Raw genomic sequence first — 21,726 nt, forward strand, 5'->3', positions numbered from 1 at the left:
TCTAATTGAACCTTCTGATCACTTTAATAAATAGGGTTGAGGCTCCTGAGCGCTCTTTCAAACCTGAGTCCTGAAGCCTGGGGTAGGGCTTTGCCCCGGGACTAGCCAATGGGGTGTATGGGCATGCGTGTCGGCGCGTAGGGCTAGACAGCATGCCAGCCAATCGGCGGCCGCATCCGGTAGCGTCAGGGGCAGGGCCGCTTGACAATCCCGACAAGAGCTGTCGCCAGGCGTACAAAACGCCCAATGTCTGGGATTGGCTGTGATGGAGAGTGTCTCGGCCAATCACCTTTCTCTACGGATTTGGAGGGGCGGTGCCAATTGACCTAAACCAAACCGTGGCCGAGGTAGGGAACAGGGCGGGGCATCTCCTGCCAATTGGAAGTGCTAGAAGGCGGGTCTGCCAGTCTGTGTACAGCTGCAGCGCCATGAACATCTTGCCCAAGAAGAGCTGGCATGTTCGGAATAAGGACAATGTCGCCCGCGTGAGGCGTGACGAAGCTCAGGCCAGGGAGGAAGAAAAGGAGCGTGAGCGGAGGGTACTGCTTGCTCAACAAGAGGTAAGCTTCGAGTACGGGCGGACAGAGCTATCCCGGCCAATCGCACCGGCGTCGCGGGCAGGAAGCGGAAGTGGGAGTGGGAGATGCGCAGGCGCGGTGCGCTGGTACTAGACGCCGCTCCAGCTTTTGGCGACTTTTTTTTTTTTTTGCTAGCTCTAAGCCCACTTCCGTAAAACCTCTAGAAATCTCTGGTCTTGATTCTCCCCCGATGTGTTTGCAGTGTCCAGAGCCTGCCTCAGAGTAGGAGCTTAATAATTAGTTGTTGAATAAATAAACGAATCTGTAAAAATGCGTTTCAAGGAAGTCACTTTTTAACCAGTTTGCCTGCGCACCCTATTTGTGTGCTCAGTTTGTGCAGACCACTTGATTTCCGAATCTTAAGCACTGAGTTCTCGGAGGGGGGTTGTCATCTTGCACGAAGCGAGGTAGCTTCAGAGAGGAAGGCACTGGAAGAGGGAACAGTGGCACAAGCCAGGTTCCACTTCACTGGACGAGCCCTTTCCTTGAACTGCTTCCCAGACGCAAGTTTTTTTTTTTTTTTTTTTTTTCCCTGTTGTTTTTGTACTGGGGATTGGACTCAGGGACGCTCTACCTACTAAACTACATTCCCACCACCCTCCCGGCTTTTTAGACAGGTCTCACTTAAGTTGCTGAGGCTGGCCTCAAACTTAAGATCCTTCTGCCTCAGTTTCCTGAGTCTCTAGGATTAGAAGCATGGACCACCACACTCAACTCAGAGGCTTTCTTTATAGCTCCTAAATTTGTTTGGTTTACACCTAATGCCTCAGCTAATCTGATCCTCAACGGTGGCTGGAGAGGTGGTGGCAATCTGGGGTTTTAAAATTCTCGTTTTTCAGTATAAATTACTAATCATTTTGGGGTAGTGACTTCATACAATGCCTGGGATTTAGAGCGTTCGCCCTGAAGCAATCTGACTACATTCATAACCATTGTAAATCACCACCATTACCACCAAATCTAACCCGAGGGCCTCACTCATGCTAAGCTGGGGCTCGACCACTGAGCAGCACCTCTAGCCCAATAGCTCTTTTTTTTTTTTTTTTTTTTCCTCTTTGTGGTACTGGAGATTGAAACCAGGGACTCAAACATGTTAGGCAAATGCTCCACTACCAATCTACATCTGCAGCCCGCCATTAAATTTTGGAATAGGGTCTTGCCAAGTTGTCCTAGCTGGCCTCCAGCTTGCATTCCCTGCCTCAGCCTTCCCAGTACGTGGGATTACAAGCACTACCATGCCTGGTCCTGTACCTGTTTTTATCCAGACTGGAATCCCTTTTGGTTTAGGCCAGGGATCTTTTTCCACCTGTCCTTGATAACCTCACCATTTACTATTTTCACCCATGCTGAGACGGGTGCCTCTTCTGGGTCCCAGTGCCTGTGTTCTCTCTTGTAGCCCCCAGCATGATGGACCGCTATGCTTTCTGCAGTCAGCACATTTGAGTCCCCTTGAGTGACCTGTAGGTTTTGCATATCCCACCTATAATTCTTTCCCCCCAGGCTCGCACAGAGTTCCTAAGGAAGAAAGCCAGGCATCAGAATTCACTGTCTGAACTTGATGCAGCAGAGGCGGGAGCTCCAAGGTCTGGCCCTGTGGACCTGTTCCGGGATTTGCTGGAGGAAGGGAAAGGGGTGACCAGAGGCAATAAAGACTATGAGGAAGAAAAACGACAGGAAAAAGTAAGCTGGCCTCATCTGTGTCATCAGAGGGATACTGAAGAGAGCTGGGAGACGGAGGACATTTTGGCCCCGGGCTGTGAGTGAGCATTAAGAAGTATAGTGAAAGTTCCTGTGGGGCACTCACAGTCCTGGTTAGTAGATGATGGAGGTGGTGCTGACATTTTTTATTTTGGGGTACCAGAGATGGAACCCTAGGGCACTCAACCCCTGAGCCACATCCCCAGCCCTTTTTTGTATTTCATTTATTGACAAGGTTTTGCTGAGTTGCTTAAGGCCTTGCTAAATTGCTAAGGCTGGCTTTGAACTAGCAATCCTCCTGCCTCAGCCTCCTGAGCTGATGGGATTACAGGCGTGCACTGCCACACCCAGCTTCTTAAACTTTTTAAATGTGAATCAGACCCTGCCACTCTATAGCTCTCTGGCATTTCCATCATTCTGAGATTGTTATTCCCCAACCTCCACCACTGTGCTTTCAGCTGTCTCCCCAAAGCCTGCCTTTGAACTCAGAGAGAGCTCTGCCCCATCCTCCCATTTACCTGCTTGGTACTACATTTGCCACTGTGCCTACATCAGGAGTTCAGCCTGTTTGCATTAGGCCTTAGCACCTGATAGCTGATTGATGATTGGCCCTTGATTTCCAGTGTGGAATGACTGGTTGTGTCTCCCCAGGACCTTGTGCTCTGGGTAGGATGCCCTCGGTTTCTCTGTTACCACATCTAGAGCTCCCTGAGGAACTGAAGTTCTATCAACATCTCTTCTGTTTTCTGGCTCCCTCAGGAGAGGCAAGAAAAAGCGCTGGGCATCCTGACATACCTGGGCCAGAGTGCAGCAGAGGCCCAGACTCAACCCCCTTGGTACCAGCTCCCCCCAAAGCGAGGGGGTTCCCCAACAGGCTCAAGCACAGATGAGAAGATCAAGAGCCGACTAGACCCCTTACAGGAGATGCAGAAACATCTGGGGAAGAAGAGAAGGCACAGTAGTGAAGAACGAGGTCACAACAGAAAGGGAAAAATGGAAGGATCTGAGAAGCAGCGGCCCAAGCAGTAAGAACAAAGACAAATGCAGGGCAGACCATTCCAGAGAACGTGGCAGCAGCCCTGCCTGGGCACCACAGCTGATATGGCAGGTGGGGTAGGAAGTGTTCTCAACATGTGGTCCATGGACCCCAAGTTCCAAAAAAGCCCTCTGGAGTCCTGTAGTGTCAAGCTGCTTTTTCATGATGTGAGATGTCTTTGCTCTGATTTCTTGATGTTATGAACACTTGCGTCCAAAATTTGTTTCATTTCTACTCCAGTATGTATACTTAAAAATTGAGGAAATCAAAGATTTTTAAGAGTATAAAAGGGTCCTGAGACCAAAACATTTGAGAATCACTGGGTTAGAGAATAAAAGCAGGCTTGTGTCCTCAAGATGTTAGATCCCAAGTGCAGGGGGCGTTTCTGACTACAATTTGATTTACCTCACAAGAGGAAACCAGTCCAGAGGTTTCCCTGTTCTCCCCAGGATGCTACTCTGCACCTCGGTTGGGGTGTGTGGCGTGCAGAGGGCACCTGCTTTTAGGACTGGGGAGAACAGAAGCCCACAAAAGGGTGGGCAGAGACTTCCTCATGGTGATCCTGCACCAGGTGGCTTCAAGAGCTGAAGCAGTAGCCTGAGACATAGGGGCTACTGGTGGTAGAGGAAAGAGGGCTGCCCTGCTTTCTGACCTTGCTTCTCTTCCCTAGGCCCCCATCCCTGGACCAGCTTCGAGCTGAGCGTCTTCGGCGGGAAGTGGCTGAGAGGGCTCGGGCTGAGGCCCTGCTGGCCCGGATCCAAGGCAGGGTACCCCAGGAGGGTCAGCCAGAGGAAGAGATAGATGATCGACGCAGGCGGTACAACTCCCAGTTCAACCCCCAGCTAGCCCGGCGGCCCCGCCAGCAGGATCATCTTGCTCACTGACTCCTGAGGGGGTATAGGAGAGGCTGTGCTGCCAGCCGTCATATAAAACTATTTATTCATAAATATTTTCCAAAATGAAAATAGGTTTACCAAAAAATGTCCCTCACTGGGGAGGGGAGGAGGGGGCAGCCCTCGCCCCCGGGGCCCCCAGGGTGGGGCTGAGAGGAAGAGAAAACCTCCCGGCCCTCTCCCTGCTTCCTGGGGGAGGGGGTGCCCCATGGCCTGGGGCCTCCCCAGTCTTCCAGGGCAGGGCCCTCACCTGGGCAGGGGGATCAGCATGCGGGGGAAGGGTCAGGTAGAGGGGGCCGGTGTCACTGGAGGTCCCGGTCCTCCAGGTAGCGGTACTCAAAGGTGAAGCCTTCCTTCTTCCGCTGGCCCCACTTCTCGTAGTCAAAGTAGATGTAGGTGCCCTGGCCAGGGGAGAAGGTGGTCAGTGAGTGGATGAGGTGGTGGACTGGTAGCTGGGTCAGACCAACTGCCCCACATGCACACACAATTCCACTCCACCGCAGTAATCTGGTGTGTGCCCCCCAGTCAGGCCTCTACCCAGGCCTGTCTGCAAAGCTCCCCCCTGCTCTCAGATGGCTGCAGCTGTGGAGCATCTCCCGGGTGCTCAGTACAGATGTAAAGGCCTAAGTGTGGCGTCTCCACAAAGAACCTAAGGCCACAGGTACCATCGCCCTTGCCTAGAGCTCCCAACATGCTCAGAGTCTACATTCCAAGTGCTCTGCAGGGACACTTTATTGTGACAGTGATGGTGTGGAATTTCTAAGTGACTGGATGCCCTAGAATGTACTGATGTGAAGGACCAAACTAGGATGGGACACAAAGTCAGCAGTCAAGTGATCAAGGTTGGAGAAGAGCTAGGTCCTGAGTGAGGGTCTGAAATGCTTCAAAGAAAGCAGCCTGGAGATCAGAGGAGCAGGATGGAATTTGGTGAGGACAAGGATCACTGAAGGGGCTTGACATCTGGGAAACATTTGTGGAGGAAAACCACTGTGGAACACACCAAATGAAAGTAACTTTAAAAAAAAAAATGTCCCCCAACATTGTACAGCAGGCACCATTAGTACTTACATGTTATTAACTCATTTCATCCTTGTACAACTGCAGGGGTGGGTCCTATTACCCCATTTTTACAAATAAGATGACAGAATAGAATAAGGGACTTGCCTGCCCAAGGTCAGCCAGCTGGAGCTGGGCTCAAACTCAGGAGGCTGACTACAAGATGTTTCCTAGGGGCTAATTGTTGGAACGTGAGAAGGCCACCTTGACAGCCTCCCTAGTGTCTGCTGAGCCCCTGCTGCTGGGTACAGTGGAGCCCACAGCCTGCTTCAGGGAGACATGTCAACTAGGACATTCACATTCCCAACCAAGGCGCCTAGTGCCACACAGAAGAGACACAGGCTGCTGGCTCCAGGAAGTCGTCTTTGGCCAGGAACACTTGGGCTCAGTTTGAGCCTGTTTTGGGCCCAGTGTTTGGGTTCAGACTAGAGCTCAACAAGTGAAGGATGAGAACTGCATCCCAGGCAGAGCAATCCTGGTTAGTCTGCAGGTCTCAGCTGGCTGAAGAGTGGGAGTAAAGGAGAAAGGCCAGCAGGGGCTGCCTGGGCTTGGGAATGCTAGCCATCTCTCAGTGGGACCAGGGTGGGTGGGGCCCTCACCTGCTCAAACTCATCGGTGATGGTCTTGGGCTCCTCATGCCTCTGGAACCACATCATGTACTTGGTGTGGAATCGCCATGATTGCTTCTTTAGGGCCTTGGCTGCCAAGTACTGTGCTTTAGTGCCCTAGGGGAAGAAGGCAGGAAGGGGGGGATCAGGGGGCCCCCAAGCTGGTTAGGGACCAGGGGAATGGGGTGGGGCATCAGGGCTGGACCCGGGCCCCCACTACAGACCACAGTTGGGCTGGACAATCCGTTTGGAGACAGCGCTGGGGGCATGGAACATACCAATGTTGGTCAGGAGAAGAAAAATGAGACAGGAGGTGGAAATTGCTTTCAGAGAAGCTTTGAGAAGGAAGAGAAACTAATATATGACGAGAGCTCAAAAGAGAAGGTTTAGAGTACTACTCAGTGGGGATGGGGGAGGGTACTCCTGATGGGCTGGGGTCAGGAGGATGCCTGAAAACAGGAGGTCCAAGACTAAAGGGCCTGGCTGAGGAGAGCTGGGAAGGGGCTTTAGGCCATGCCAGGGAGAAACCAAATGGTCTGGGGCTGCCACTGAGGCCTGCCTCTCCCTCAGTCTGAGTAGCTCTTGACACCACTGGGCTGGATGGAGACTGGGACAGTCTTGGTTTGGGGGAACAGGGCCCAGGACTGGGATAGGGAGGGGGGTGCGGTCCCGGTGGCCGCATTGGGGCACCCACCTCGCCCCTCCAGCCCGAGGGGGGACGGCGGCGGTGGCGGCGGAGCCGGGGGGCCCGAGGCTGCCCCGGGGGCCCTGCTGTACCTCCAGATAGTAGAAGATGAAGAAGAGCGTCTCAGTCGACAGGCGCTGATAGAACTCCACGGTGTCCGAGTGTGGGGGCGGCATCTGGTGGTGGTAGGGGGGCGTCGGGCAAGGGTTCCGGGGTAGGTACTGCCTGTGGAGCAGCAGGGGGTTAGTGCCAGCTGCTTTCTGGCTCCTGCCCCGATCTCAGGCCATCTGGAGGGAACCTGAGCCAGGCCTTCATCACTTCCTGGGGCCAGCTCACTTTTACCTACAGCCTCTCAGGACTGGGAGCCAGCTCCCCAGCTGCTGCCTCCTCCCTCAGACTCTGGAGTCCCGGCCCCCAGCCCGTTCTGTGGCCCCTCACCGGATGCGCTCGGAGTCAGAGGGGTGGGGCATATGGTGCCAGGCAGCCTCCTCCATGGCCTGCTGGTAGAGCTGCTCCTTGGTGAGGGGCACTGGCCCCAGTGGACACACACCCAGCGACAGTGGTATGTTCACCTCTGACAGTTGCAGGGGTGGCTGGGCTGAGGCCGGAGGTGCTGATGTGCTGCTCAGGATGATGTCTGTGGGGAGGGGAGGGTCAAGCCCTTGGATGAGGATGGATGGGGCCAACCCCTTCTCTTTGACCTGCCCCCTTCTCCACCATCCCTGGACTCTTACCTCGCTCCGTTAGGTGTAACGTTGGCACAGGGTCCTCAATACCAGAGCTGATGGCTGCCCGCTCTGCCATGGACTTCAGGGAGCTCAGAGGCTCAGGAGCCTAGGAAGGAAAGAAAAGGTCTGTACTAAGGGCACAGGCCAGAGATTGCTAAGAACAGCCTATCAGGCCCCAAGTACTCTTGCCTGTTCTGCTGAGAGCCATCAACGGCAATTACTCATGCCTTAAGATGTACCTAAGGCATGGGGTTATGAATGATGGTGGAATGTGATGATCATCATTATCCAAAGTACAGGTATGAAGACACGAATTGGTGTGAATATACTGTGTATACAACCAGAGAAAACTTGTGCTCTGTATGTGTAATAACAATTGTAGTGCATTCCGCTGTCATATTAAAAAAAAAAAAAAATGTATCTAACATGTAAAAGAACTGCTATGGGGAAAACTGGAAACTGTGTGGACTCTCCATTGTAGAATACGACCTACAGAATACCGATTGTGCCACCGTTTGTCTTAAGACATTCCTAAAGGGACCCCAAACTCTGGGGAAAAAAAGCCACTTGACTACTTGGTATTGTGGGGCATCTTAGGGAGGTGGGAGGTCTCATTCCCTTGAGAGTGAAAGGTTATCCCTCTGGGACTTGGTGCCCTCTTTGGGAATACCAGCAAGTTGGACTGGTATTAACTGGGTTGGAACTGACTTCTGCTCCCTGCAGTCAGGACTGCTCCTCCACCCATTCTGTACAACACTTCGGTCACCAAGGCCCATCCACCCTGCATCCAAATATCCTGGATAGACCCATTCCATCCCCTGGCCATGCCCGGAGCTGCCCAGGCCTTCATACCACTTTTGTTTCACCCACAGCAGTCCACAGGGACCTCTCCAGCAAGCTGTCTTTGTCCCTTCTCTACCCAAAACCTTGGCAAAGCTCCCATGTTCCGCCCCAGTGATTTTTTTCCTTTTAAAAACCATGGACTCCTTCTCAAAGTTGCTTATTCCGTTTTCCAGAAAAGCACACACCATGAATTTTCTGATACCTATGCAATTTGAAAGCTTCTTCTAGGTCAGAAACTATTCCAAGGGCCTTATAAAGAATGGTCTGGCAAATAATCCTATGTGGCAGGTGTTAACAGTGAGGAGTTCTACTTTTCAATGAAGAGAAAGAGGCACAGGCAGCCAGGACCTGGAGCTGGACAGCCTGGTCAGGTTCATAGGAACACCCCCCTGCTATGTGTGCAGGCTCTTCCTCTGCTGAATCCACCCAGACTGCCTGGGCTGATCAGTGCCTTTCCCAGAATTCCTCTGGCTGTCAGTTCCCACCTATCCTATGCACACAGCTTATGCATCAGGCCCCTCATAGCCTTCCTGGACCTGCCCCCCAGAACAGGTCAGGTACCCCTCTGCAGCCAACAAGAGCCTCCTCTGTGGCCACCTGATCACACACAGCTCCCTCTAGCACTGGAACAATTCTTGACGGCAGGAACCAGCACAAAACCTGACTCAGAGAAATGACCTGAACAAATATTTTTTTTGCTTTTGGTACTGGTGATTGAACCCAGTTGTGTTCTACCACTCTGCTACATCCCCAGTATGTGTGTGTGTGTGTGTATACTTTTTTTTTTTTTTTTTTTGAGACAGGGTCAGCAAGTTGCCTAGATTGGCCTCAAACTTGTGATGCTTCTGCCTCAGCCTCCTGAGTTGCTGGGATTATAGGTGTGACACCACACCCCATTCAAGTGTTTTCTTGACTGAAATGGTCTTTTAGAAGGGCCAAGGGCATGGTGACTTAGGGAATGGGCATGTGAAGTAGAAAGTACCATGCATCTCAGGACAGGACAGAGACTGAGGGTCTGAGGAGATAAAAAACAAACCCATGGAAAGCAAGCGAACAAATACAATCAACAGAGAGGGAAAGAAGACTAGAGAAACACACAGTCCCAGAAAGAGCCAAGGGGGTTGAGAGCACCAGAGATGGAGGTGAGGATGTGGGGTGGAAAAGGTCCAGAGAAAAGAACAAGTGAGAAAAGGGAAGAAAAAAACAGATAAACATTCAGAGAGGAAGGGGAGGTAGAGGTGTTGCTGGAGACCTGGAGCAGGGTGCAGGAAAACACCTGGAGGCCACAGTCATCAGGGATACTCAGAACTCACCTTGACTTCTGGGGTGGTGCTGAACTGCGGAGGTCCATTAAGCAGAGCACCAGCTGCCTTGGCCTCACTGAAGCTGGGTGTTGGGGAGCTTGGGGGGTTCACAGGCAGTGGCACTAGAAGGCTGGGTCCCCCTGAGTTGTTCCCTGAGCCTGGGGCCACACCGCCAGCCCCCGTTGGGGCTGCTGCACTGGATTCTTTCCTGGGAAGAAGATGAGAAGGGGAAGTGGCTCAGAGGAAAGTCATGGGAGTGATGAGCACAGAGAAGCCAGATGGGCTCTGAGAGGGGCTACCCAGGACAGAAACAGTTTTTTGGGACCAAGGTAGAATCAATTTCTGGGATTTTTTCCTCAGTAAAGCAGAGCTGCCGGAGTGGGAATACAGATTCTGAAGGTGCTCAAATAGGCCATGAGGTAAAGAGAGAACGGGGGGGGGGGGGGGGGGGGGGGGGGGATGTCCTCAGGTAGATGGACACAGGGCAGGTGCCCCTGGGGCAACCCAGCTAGAGCTGGGGTGGAGGAGGAGGAGGATGACAGGTCCTTCATTTAGTATTCTTTCAAAAACAGGTGGACCCAGAGGAGTGCTCTGACTTAAACTTTGGAGGAATGACTGGAAACAAAGGAGGATTTGTGGACATTTCACTTGGAAAAGTGGAACAATGTCCCATCCAGTGGGAGTCAGCCTTGGGTCAGGAAACAGAAATGGTGAGAATATGGTGGGGCACTGGAGAAAAGTCCTAGTGAAAGGAAGGTGGATTTAGGACAAGCTACTGGATAAAGCTAGAGGCTAATGCACACTTCCCAGGTGAAGAGAAGTGGAGACAGGACACCTAGCAAAGGTGGAAGTCAAAACCCACTGGACGCCCTGCCCATCGAGGCCAGGTTAGCAATCCCCAATGAGGGAGCCACCAGAGCCTATGTGTTCCAGGAAAGGCTGCAACTGCCACTGCTAAGACACTCACGAGGTGCTGGGTGGTGGATTGTGGGGACCTGAGGCCGGACCCAGGGCCTGGCTGCTAGCACTGTTGCCCCCACTGCTGCTCAGGGCCACCTCTGCAGGGCTGTCTGCCACGACTGAGCTGTAGCCTGGGGGGAGCAAAAGGCAAAGAGAAAGGGGCTGTTGGCTGCTCCCTGTCCTGCTCCAGGCCCCTCCTCCCACCCTGTCGGCCTCACTTACTGGTGGCACCGTTCTGCTTGCCAGCCCCTCCACCTGTGCTGCTGTTACTATTACTGCCGCTCCCTCCACCACTGCCACCACCACCCCCGCCAGGCTGGGCACTGGGGGGTCGGGGCTGGGCAGCACTGGGCCCACTGGGGGCTGGTGGGGCCACAGCCTGAGCATAGGGGGCAGGGGTGCCCGAGTTGTGGCTGGGAGCTGGACTGGCCTTAGGGCCCAGGGCACTTGGGGGTGCTGCTGGGGCAGGTGCCCCATTGTTGCCAGGGGTGGTGCTCAAGGCAGAGGCGGCAGGCGGGGGACCAGAGGGGTAGGTGGGTGGCACAGCTGGGGACTGGGGATGCTGGTTGCTGTGGACAGGCTTGGAACCATTTTTGGCTGGAGACTGCAGGGAAGAGAGAACAGTGTCAGGACCCAGTGGATCAGCAGGTTCCCACCCACCTCAGGCTCAGGCTCCATCATGGTCCTACCAACCTCTTCTCTGAACTTGTTGCCCTTGACTGCTCCCAAACTCCAGGGAACCGGGGGACCTCATCCTAACTGCTTCAGTCATCTTCGTGCTCAAAACACGTTTATTTCCAGTCTGCCCAGCTCCCTAAATTCTGCCAGAACACCTCCCCATGTACCCTATGGTGATCTGGCACAACTCTTGCTGTCAGTCAGCGAAGACCCATCTGTTGTTGGTCAAAAGGGACTAGTGGGAGACTCCTAAATGCCCTCAATGTGAGAGGAGCCGGAGCAGCCTCATGTTCAAGAGTAGAAGAAAACCAGCCGACAGTCAAGCACTGCTTCTGAATGTCACTGAAAGGACCACTACAGCCACTCATGGAGTCATACATTACAGCACTGAAGAAAGCAGTAGCAGAGCATCCCTGCTGCAGCCAAGTTCTGACAGACAACGTGGGCTGTCATACCAACTTGTGGTTGGTATGACATGGGAAACTCAGGCTCACCAGGCACCAAATGGGACTGGCTACCCACTTCCCTCCTGGGACTGCTGTTTGGCTGTGGGGGCCCAGGAAGGTGGCAGAGCCCACCTGGGAGTCCCTGCCCCAGCCTCTCTCACTGCTCCCAATCCTGGTCCCCACACCAGTCTCACTGATGTCCACCAAGGGCCTCTCCCTTGGACCAACCCTCTCATTGGCCCACAGGGGAGCTTAGGCCCATTCTGCCCTTCCTAACGTCATCCTTGTGTGTTCCCACCCAGGTAGTTCCACGGCAGGTGTCTGCTTTCAACCTATCGCTTCTCAGTCTTGCTTGGCCCCTTCAGGGCTGGTCCACAAAGCCCTAGCCCTGTAGCCCAACAATCCCAGGCCAGACTCATCCCACTTCCAAGCTTCCGGTTGGAGCTTGCCCTTGTGAACTGCGGCTGCCTCGTCTTCTTCTGGTGCCCAGGGCATGGCCACCTGAACCACAGCAGTCAGTCACTTGCCTATCTCCCCTCAAGGTGGCAACGATTTCTGAGCCTCCACTCGCCTAAGCCTAGCACACTGGCTAGCACTCAGACCTGAATAAGCCTTTGGGAACCACTGGATAAACAGGGGACATGCCCATCCATTACTGGCTTGAACCTACCTGGCTGACTTCACTATCTGTCGAGCGTCCTCTCTTCTTATCATCTTCAGAGTTCTCCTGGTTGGGGAAGGTGGAGTCAGACATCTGTGTGGCTCTTAGGTCCCAACACAGAGACACCATAATCTCTGAACCTCCTGGGGACCTGGACCCAGCTGAATGACTTTATACCCCAGAGTTGTCCAAACACCTAACCTTAATTTTTCTGGAGAAACCATCTAAATTCAGGTTCCCCAATGTCCTTGTCTTTTGGGAGCTGGCATTAATGCCTCCATCTTCCTAACAACCAAGGAACCTTCTCTCCTTAGGGAATTTCAGTCCTTGGATCCCTGCCTGAGCTTGCTGCCCAGGGCCTCAGGTGCCCCCTGCACTGGCCCCACACACCCAAGACCCACCCATGGCTTCAGATTGTGTGGGACACCAGGGTCCACCTATCAGCTCTTCACATCAAGAAGGGCCTCAGCTGCCCTCCCTGCAGGCCACTTTGGAGAAAACAGGCTCCTCTTAACTCCCATCCTCCTGGTTATAGCATCTTGCTACTCTGGGTCCTCACCGTGGTGCAGTTGGCTGGACTGGGGGGGATGGGAGAGCTGGAGGTGGTCGAGGTGGGCGTGCTGCTGGACTGGTTGAAGATCTCATCCTCCATGTGGCTGTGGCTGGGGGGGGAAGTGGCGACCAGCGCCTGTGCTGTGGAGGCAGGAGAGGGGCATGGTTAGCTGGTGCAGCTGACCCTTTGGGGCCTTCACCCTCTGTACCATGAAGGTCAGTCCAGGGCCTTACGAATGTCCTCGAGATCCAGGTCATCATAGAGGAACTCATTCTCCTCAAAGTCGGGGTCCTGAGAGGAGTCAACGTAGTACTCAACATCATCCTTGATCTTGCGAATGGCATCCACGAGGATGGAGTCATTGTCCAGCATGCGCAGGATGGTCTCCAGCATGCGCACGTGGTAGCGGTGCTTCTCGATGTGCCGCTTCAAGCCCTCAATCCGGTCCTGCTTCTGCTGGCGAGCCCAGGGCCAGGCTCAGGGGCTGCAGAGAGCCTGCCCGGCCCCTCCTGCCCCCACAGAACCTGTCCTCAGTCCCCAATCCCCATGGTGACCCGGAGGCTCCACTCTGGCCCCTCCCAGCATGGGGCAGTGTGGAGTCTGCCCACCCTCTACCCCACAGGAACCAAGCTCAAGGTTTCTGACATCTCAGGGATCCCTACCACACCCTCCCTAGACCCTTTTTGTCTCCAGCGATCCCTGGAAACTGGTGAAAGACCAAGATGCTCCTATGCCACCTGCAGCCTCTCAACTGAGCCCCCACCTGCTCTGACCTCCTGGGATAAACACCCGTTCTCCTGTCTCGCCCTAACGGTAACAATGACAGTTCCTGTCTGAGGATCTGCTTGTTGTAATCATGGCACATCCATCACCAGCCCACATACCTATCTGTATACCCCTAGAGACCCAGATCCAGAAGCCCAGCTCTTGCCTGCTCCCAAGGCCCCAGTTCCTTTTTGGATTTGACATCTTAGATCAGTTTCAAATTTCTCCTTTCTTCAAGGAACCACTCTCTCTCTCTGAGTTCCTACTTCCCAAACTTCTCAGGGTCTCACATCCAACACTGTCATACTCCTACCTCCAACTTTCCTAGTGAACCCCATCGGTCATTATTTGTATTCCTCTGAATCCACACCCTACAATCCTAGAGTAGAATCCAGGACTCTAACATCTGACTTCATCCCAGACCACTCTTCTCCTTCAGGCCATACCCATTGCTCTCAGAGCCCTGTCTTGTCCTGCCACCCTCTCCTGAGAATCTGGGCTCTAGGTGCTATGTGGCCTCCCACCTATGTCACCCTTCAGGTCTCACACTTACTTTGTGGCCCCAGCTGAACCTGAGTTCATTTTCCTCCAAACTGCTCCTCTTTGTGATGGCCTCGCTATCTACCATCTACCCAGACACCTAGGGCCTGATTCTGTCTACCTCCTTCCTGTACTACCGTAATTCTGCCTCTCCAAGCCCTCGCCCCAGGTTTGCACAGGCATCCAGACCCAGTTCCCATGGGCTCCCACTTGCTAGCCCACCTCCATCTTCCACCCCATGGGTCTCGGGGCTCCCCCCACTCACATCCTTATCACCCTTCTTCTTGCGCGTTTGCACTGACAGCGATTCCACTTCACTCTCAAACTGGTCCACCTGCATGTTTAGGGTGTCGATGGTATTCTACAGGGGGAGAAGGCTATTAGCCAGGGGTCCTGGGTATGCTGGGGCCAGGACCCCAAGCTCACCTCTTCTTCTCTGCCCCAACTCACCGTGAGCCACTGGCCAACCTCTTCCTTTTCTTTTTGGGCGGGATCCACCTTCTGTGCCAGGCCCAGGCCCTCCTTGCTATAGGCTTTGGTTTTGGTCTCTCTTTCCACAACTTTGAACCGTTCCATTTGCTGCAGAGAAAGCAGTTGGCAGGGGGGGCTTGAAGGTGGGAATGGAACTAAGGGCCAGCAACACCTGAATCTGAGCCTCAGGACCCATCCCTCAGACTCTAGGCCCACTGCCTCTTCCCTTCCCTCAGGTTAAATGCTGTATTCCTCCTGGAATCTCTGGAGTGACTGCTCCATCTCTGCCCCCTGGGGTCCCAGGAATCTGGCTACCACCCTGGTTAGGGACCTAGGCTCTGGGTTCCTACCGTCTCGATAAGCTTGCGGTTGTCAATAAGCTGCCTTTTGTCCTTGATCTCATTGGATGCCACCCATGTCTTGATCTGGTCCCTCAGCCGCTGCAGAGAAGAGAAGCAAGAAAGTCAGATCTTGGATCTGGGAACCAGGACCCTCAGCTCCCTCTTTTCCTGGGACCCAGTAGTCCACTCTCCCAGGCCCTCCTCCCACAGGACACAGGAGTCCAGCCCCAGCCCCCTCACTTGTAGCTTCTTAATCTCCTTCTTTAGGTCAGCCTCATACTTTTCTTTCTGGTTCGCGTTGGCTGCGTTGTGGAGCTGAGGGATGGAGAATCCAGCAGTCAGTGTGGGAGTGGCTGTCCCGAAACCTGCTCCATGGCAAAGGTCCAGTCTCTCTTCCTCAGGCAGGGGACTCTGACACCCAACCCAGCCCCCGCCATCCATTTTTAAGCTGGTTCTCATAGGTCCTTAGCACCAGGATATACAGCCCCCTCCCTTGCCAACACCCAGAGACCCCCAAAGCGCTTCCTGTGTTCTCCCTGGAAACCCAGATTTTTAGGGCCCTTGTACCTTCTGCCAAATATCTTCAAACTGCTCCACACCCTCGGACACCTTCTTGAGGCAGCGATCAATCTCACCTGTGAGGGAGGACGGCAGGCTGTTAGAATCCTGCCCATTGAGCAGCCAAAGAGGAACCCCCCCAAAGAGAGCATTCAGCTACACATGCAGTGGGTAGTCAGTCTGGTACCTTGGAGTTTGCGCTTGTCCGCCATCTTCCCTGCCCTACAGACGCACTCTCTTCATACTCCCTTGGAGACAGACGCTGCTGGCAAAGATTGGGGAGGAATTAACACCTATTCCTCTGCAGGTCCAGAGACATGAAAACGGGTGGGAAATGTGGGGTACGAGGCAGGGTAAAGGGAAAAAATGTGTACTATCTAATGAGAGGCCGGGTCCAATTCTCCTTATGCTCCCTCAATTACCCAGCTGCGATACTCTGGGAGTTCTCTTAAAATGAGGAAAGACACTTTTTGTGGTCCTCTGACCCAGGAACTGGAAGGTTCCTAGAGTACAGAGCATCCTTTCCCCAGATAACCATCCAAGGATTTTGTAGAGCAGGACAGTCATACTGCACAAGGTTGACTACAAGACAAAGGCACTGGCCCTAGAAATCACACTTCCTACAAAAAGGGACTGGGAACAGGGATGACTAGAAGTCATTCCTCAGGCAAGCCAAGAGACAAGCGGCATGAAGGCCTGATACTATGTATGCACCCATGAAGTGTGCAAGAGGGAGGGGACGCTGGGGCAAGATGGAAGAGTGACAGGAGATACCTAAAACTAAGAAGAGTTAAACCCAATCCTACCAGAGAGGGCATAGATCTCCAAGAAATTTACCCCAGGGCCGAATCCTTGAGCCAAAAGGGAACAATACTAACCCAAAGAGTGTGATACCAAGAAGGGCAGGTGATTTGGGGGCAGAAAGCAGTACCCAAGAGAGAGTTGGGAAAAGATAGAAATCTTACAAAGATAAGAGGATGTAAAGGTACCTTAGCCACAAGGGAGTTGATCTGCACATGCAAAGAAATTCCATATCAAATAGACTGGTAATTTAGACTCAGAGGAACCTATACCACCAGGGCAGGCACCCAGAACTTAAAGACAGGCATCTTTGCCCTAAGGAAAGTTACATGCAATGCAGGGGAGACCACAGTCTTTATAGTCATGCTGAAGCCACACCACAGGTCCCAACACGGAGACCAAGGGACCCTTGGGAGGGAGGACCATGCTAAGAGGACTTCTGAGTTGCAAGCAGAGGTTGCCTTCTCCAGGGGCCTACACTGCAAAGCAAGGATCCAAGGACATTCCTACTCCACTGACAAAGGGCAGGGGTACCCACAGTTACTACTGTGAAGGCAGCAACTGCTTCACACGGAGGACTAAGAGCCTCAACCTGGCGGGACCACACCAGGAATCCTCACCAACAGGTAGGAAACACCCAGGGGACAGTCCTGTCCAATAGCACGTACAATGTGGGAAATGTTCCACAGCCTCTGAATTGGCTGCCCTCTGAATTCTTAAAGGGTGGCCAGTGCAACTAAGGAACTTACTTAAAAAAAAAAAAAAAAAAAAAAAATTCACAGTATGTTGCTCAGGTTTTCTAGTTCCAGGCTCAAGCAGTCCTCCTGCCTCAGTCTCCAAGCAGCTGGGTCTACTGGCAAGAACCATCATACCCAACAACTTCTTTTATTTTAAAGTTGTTACTAATTGCCACAAGGGTTAGCACCTACTGAATGGGGCACTATAAAGACAGCAGGCTTTAAGACATGAGGCACAAAAAGAAAGAACAGAGCCATACTTCACCACGGGGTTTACTATTTTTGTTTTTACTGATCCCATAGAGACCTATTCCTACGGATGGAGATAGGTGGAGGTGGCACCTGAGACTCAGGGGACTCAGTACAGGGTCATTTGAAGAAAAGCAGTACCTCAGGGTCAACGGACACAAATGCGGGGAACCTCCAGGAAAGTGAAGCAACAGGACACAGAGGACAGTCCCAGTGAGAGAACTCAAACTGGGTTGGGGCAAGTACCTTTGATCCAGCGTCCTTCTACCAGGGCCCAGACACCAAAATGCAGCATGCAGGGATGTTGACCAAGAGTGAGTACTGGCTCCAACACGCCAGCACAGAAAAGCCCCTACACTTCATCAGGGACAAGAACTTTACAAGACTTTACACTCCCTCCTTCCACCCCAAGTGTGCAACAGAGGGTCAGAGGCTGGAGGGAGAAGTCATCTCATGGTTCACATTCCTAAATAAGGCACTCTACACCTTAAGGAAGTGACGCCCTCCCCAAATCCCATACCAAAGGGGTTGGGACCTTAGGGGAGAAGCTGATACCCCCCAGGAGGGACCATGCTGTGGCACCAAGGAGGTGCAAGTCCTGAAGGAGTCAGAAGCAAGGGGCCAGAGGAGTGGGACGGTGCTGGGGCTGTGCTTCTGACATCAAGGTGGGCACAGCTGCTACTGGTGTGGACAATACCTGGTTGGGGAAAAGCATCTCCACAAGAGAAGGGGCAAGTGCCACAGGCCCAGGGTACTCCTCCCTGGGATGCTGGAGTCTCAGCTCAGTGGAGGAAACACTCTCTCACCACGAAGAACCCCCGCAACCAAGAGGATGCCTGCACACCAGATGCCCCATCCCCAGCAAAGGTACAAAGAGAAACGAGGCTGGTGCTGCAGCACAGAGGTGAAGACGCCACCAGAGGATCTTCATCCAAAGCTTCCCCGAGACCCCCCCAGGAGTTAACTACTTCAGGGCCTGTGAAGAAGGGGTGCCTTCACACCAAACATGTGCTCAGACAGTGGGGTCTGAGACAGAACTGAAGAATCTGGGACTCTTGGCCCAGAACTGGCCCAACCACAAGGATCTCATGTTCATCGCCAAAGTTAGGAGCTCACGCTGAGGGGGCAGGAGGGATGAGCCACACACCAGAGCAGGGAAGCCAATAACAAAGAGGCTCCAGAACTTTACCTCAGGCGCCATGAGGGGCACAAAGCTTAGTCCCTAATCCTGGGGCCATCACATGCTCATACAGAGATCTAGGTGCAAAGTGCCTTTGATCTAGGAGAGCTTACACTCTAGACAAGGAGCTCTGGTGAGCAGTGTCACAAGGCAAGTCTCAACTTGGGGAAGATGCAGGCACCAGGGTGGCAGGTCATGGGTGGAGGTAGTTATATTCCCTGGGAGAGCCCAACACCAAGGGTAGGTATGGGAATTACCACCGTGGAGTTATAGCAGAGCACTCTATTCCCTGGGAAGGTGGTCACATGAGGTATCTCCAGTCTCAGGCACCTCATACTCCCACAATAGAGTGGGACCCACAGCAAGGTCTTTGTGATTACAAGGTCAGAGATGAGAAGCACTGGCCAAGGGCACCCCAACCCAAGGGGGTCCTTAGTCTCACTAGTGAAGACACATGGGGGCATTGACACCTCAAAACCAGGAGAGGGGACAATGTCAACACCAAAGAAAGCAGGGACCTTATTCCTGGGAGTGGCAACACCAAGACAAACTCCTTACTCTGGAAAGAAAGCACAACCCTAGAGAGAAAAGTCACCTCTCCCATCAGAAACCTTAGGTCTGAGAGGTTTTCCATCCCTGTGGGGTGACAGGTGAGTGGCCTGAAAGCCCATATTTTACAACTTCCTAAACTCAATGATGGGACGATCACACCCTCATAGGAAGAGTTCTCTGCAGAATACCAAAGGGGAAGGGGCTCTTGGCTCCTGGGGTGACAACACCCAAAAACAGATGTCTCAGACTCAGGGAAGGCACAACCCCTGGCGTGGAGAACCTTCACCAAAAGGGCAGGAGGCTAATCCTGGGGGAGGAGACAGCCCCTGCACCAAAAAGCAGCTACCACTCAGAAAAACAGGCGCGTGTCCTGCCCACGCGGGGAGCTCACCAACAGCACGGAGAGTGGGCTCGGGAGGCTTCACCCAGACCCAGGGAGCTAACCGGCCCCGACACCCGCACCGCGGTGGACTTGACACCCGGAGAGGCAGGCAGTGTGCATCCAGAGGACCCGGCACCCCCGAAGCAGAGGCGGCGCCCAGTCCCAGATAACAGGGCGGGCACGCCAGGGACAGCCTGGGTCGGGGGTCGCCACGCTCAGGCTCAAGCATAGGCACAGGCACGGGGCGGGCCGCCGGGACTCTACACTGGGGCAACAGCCACACGCTGCGAGGCGGAAACTTTGGCTGAGGCTCTAACTCCGAGCGCGGCCGCTGCGGGCCGGGGACTCAGTCCGCCACAGATCGCCCGCCAGTGGCAGGGCCCGGGGCGGGGCGGCCACGCTCCGGGGGCTGGCGGCGGGAGGGTGCGCGGGCGCCGCGGCGGGGGCGGACTCGAGCGCGGCGGAGGGGGCGGCACCTCGCACCCGGGCCGGCGCGGCGCCACGCGGGAGGCGGCGGCCGAGGCCGGAAGGGCCGAGCGGCGGGTGCGGACCGGCGGCGGGGCCCGGCGGGGCCCGGCGGGCGCGCGGCGAGGGGAGGGCAGGGCAAGGCAGGGCAGGGCGCCGTGTCGCGACAGGCGGCGGACCGCAGGGGCAGGCGGCACGGAAGGCGGCCGGCGGCACCGGGGGAGGGGAAGGGGTCCGGCCCAGTCGAGCCCGACGCTCTCACCGCAGGAGCTGGCGCCGCCGCTGAGGAGCGTATCGCGACAGGCGGGGGAGGCGAGCGCCCGCCGCCTTTTCCTCGCGCCCCGGGCCCGGGCGCTATCGCGATAGCGGCGCGAAGCGGAAGTGGGGTGGGGGGAGTGGGCCCGGGGTTGTTCTGACGACGGGGGTCGGGGCTCAAGGGAGGCCGCGGCGTCTGCCGAAGGCTCCGCGGAAGCTGACCGGGCCCGGTCCAAGATGGCGGCGGCGGAGGAGGCCTCCCCTCCTCTCTTCTCGTCTCTGGCGCCGACCCGCCCCCGAGCCCCGAATATAGGCCTGTCATTGCTCCTGCCGCACGCCGCTCTTGGCCGTCGGACGCACTCTATTGGTTCTTGGCAGAGATGCGGCCGGCCCCCTCCTGCGGATTGGGCAATCACTGCAAGGCGCGGCGTTCGATTGGCCTCCCGCGCTGCCTGCTAGGATTGGCTCAGATTTTCTTCCTCGCTCCTCCTCCTCCTCCCGCCTCAGGGCACAACACGCCAGCGCGAGGACCTGTGCGTCCATCAGGAGTCCTGTGTCGTGCTGATTGGATGTACCCGCCCCCCTCTCCTTAACCAATTGGTCTGGAGGAGGAGCCAAGCTGATCAGGGGCGGGAAGTCGTCCGTCAAGTTCGGAGCCACTCTTAATTGGTTGCGGGGTACATTCTGCCTTGAAGCTATTGGTTGTACCTGGAAGTGGGTGGGGAAAGTGGAGGAAGGCATGGAGAGTGGGCGTTAAAAGCCGCGTACCTAATCCGAGACAGGTGCCTTCCTAGCTGGTTCCTAACCGAATTTATCTGCCAGTCAAAACAGCTGACAGCCCGAGGGGGCGGAGCTAGGCAAGAAGGCCCACCCCTTCTCCTTCGCTGGTCCTGTTATTCATCTCAGTTTGCCCAATAACGTAGCGAGTGGGGCGGCATCTACACATACAACGTGTGACCTAGGGTGTATCCCGCAGGTGTGGCTCTCAGGAGCATCCTTCCGCATCTCTTGCTTTCTAAGCTTTATGGTCTTTCTCTAACTGTTTCTGTTTAGAACATCTCTAAATCTCAGTATTTGCTGAATTAAGGAAGGAACTTGAGACAGTGCCTCCAAGTCACTAGTATCATATATAGCAGAATTGGTTGGAAAGCGCGAGAAGTGGAGGTTTTGTCCTGCCTTGACTGGTTAGGTGAGCAAACAGTGGAATACTGTCCTCTGCACCTTTCTTCAGTAAGTAAGCCGCAGAAGGTACAGATGAGGCTGCCCTTCCCTTCCCTCGGTTGTCTCCAGTAACACCTGCTCGTTACACGTCCCAGCTCCGTTGTCTTTCTCTCAGGGGAAAAAGTCTAATTGACCATACTGAATGCTCAGGTGAGGATTTATTTTTGCATGACTGTCATCTTCATACTTATTTGTGTTCCCCATTTGAATTTTGCCTCCCTGGTACTTAAGACACAGGAAGCAGTCATAGCTTTTGCTGAAAGAATGCAGGTGATAACTTATTGAAAACTCAATGGGTACCTCAGCTTCCTGGGAACTGGGAGGTTTTTGCCTGGGGTCACACAACAGAAGTAATACACTCCTCTAGGTGGTGAAAAGTAATGGCCTGTTAGACATTCTGCACCACCTCTGTCAGAATTGCATGAGGCAAGAGAGGAAGGAATGCTTGTAAAAATTCGTATTTCTAGAACCATACCGATCTA

At 54.2% G+C, this 21,726-nt stretch overlaps 2 protein-coding genes across 7 annotated transcripts; one reads left to right on the forward strand and one right to left on the reverse strand.

The window, feature by feature from the left end:
• Positions 1-390: 390 nt before the first annotated feature.
• Positions 391-7,725, forward strand: Leng1 (leukocyte receptor cluster member 1). The gene is made up of 4 exons (XM_076839040.2): positions 391-560; positions 2,079-2,258; positions 3,036-3,301; positions 3,983-7,725. The coding sequence occupies exons 1-4, from the start codon at positions 429-431 to the stop codon at positions 4,194-4,196; spliced, it is 792 nt and encodes a 263-aa protein (XP_076695155.1). The 5' UTR covers positions 391-428; the 3' UTR covers positions 4,197-7,725.
• On the reverse strand, positions 4,235-20,280 carry Cnot3 (CCR4-NOT transcription complex subunit 3). 6 transcript variants are annotated; one of them, XM_076839016.2, is made up of 18 exons: positions 20,031-20,280; positions 15,590-15,664; positions 15,412-15,479; positions 15,085-15,159; positions 14,854-14,943; positions 14,483-14,611; positions 14,298-14,393; positions 12,961-13,180; positions 12,734-12,867; positions 12,184-12,240; positions 10,612-10,993; positions 10,397-10,520; positions 9,439-9,637; positions 7,289-7,388; positions 6,993-7,191; positions 6,647-6,779; positions 5,861-5,986; positions 4,235-4,606 (listed from the first exon to the last, which is right to left on the reverse strand). In XM_076839016.2, exons 2-18 carry the CDS (start codon positions 15,612-15,614, stop codon positions 4,508-4,510), a joined length of 2,256 nt encoding a protein of 751 aa, XP_076695131.1. In that variant the 5' UTR covers positions 15,615-15,664; positions 20,031-20,280; the 3' UTR covers positions 4,235-4,507. The 6 variants fall into 6 exon arrangements, with proteins under 6 accessions (XP_076695131.1, XP_076695130.1, XP_076695129.2 ...); XM_076839015.2 differs by having other exon boundaries at positions 12,961-13,183; XM_076839014.2 differs by lacking the exons at positions 4,235-4,606; positions 5,861-5,986 and having other exon boundaries at positions 5,999-6,779.
• Between the last annotated feature and the right edge of the window lie 1,446 nt (positions 20,281-21,726).

This window comes from Callospermophilus lateralis, chromosome 18, assembly GCF_048772815.1.
Source record: "Callospermophilus lateralis isolate mCalLat2 chromosome 18, mCalLat2.hap1, whole genome shotgun sequence".
Lineage (NCBI taxonomy): Eukaryota > Metazoa > Chordata > Mammalia > Rodentia > Sciuridae > Callospermophilus > Callospermophilus lateralis.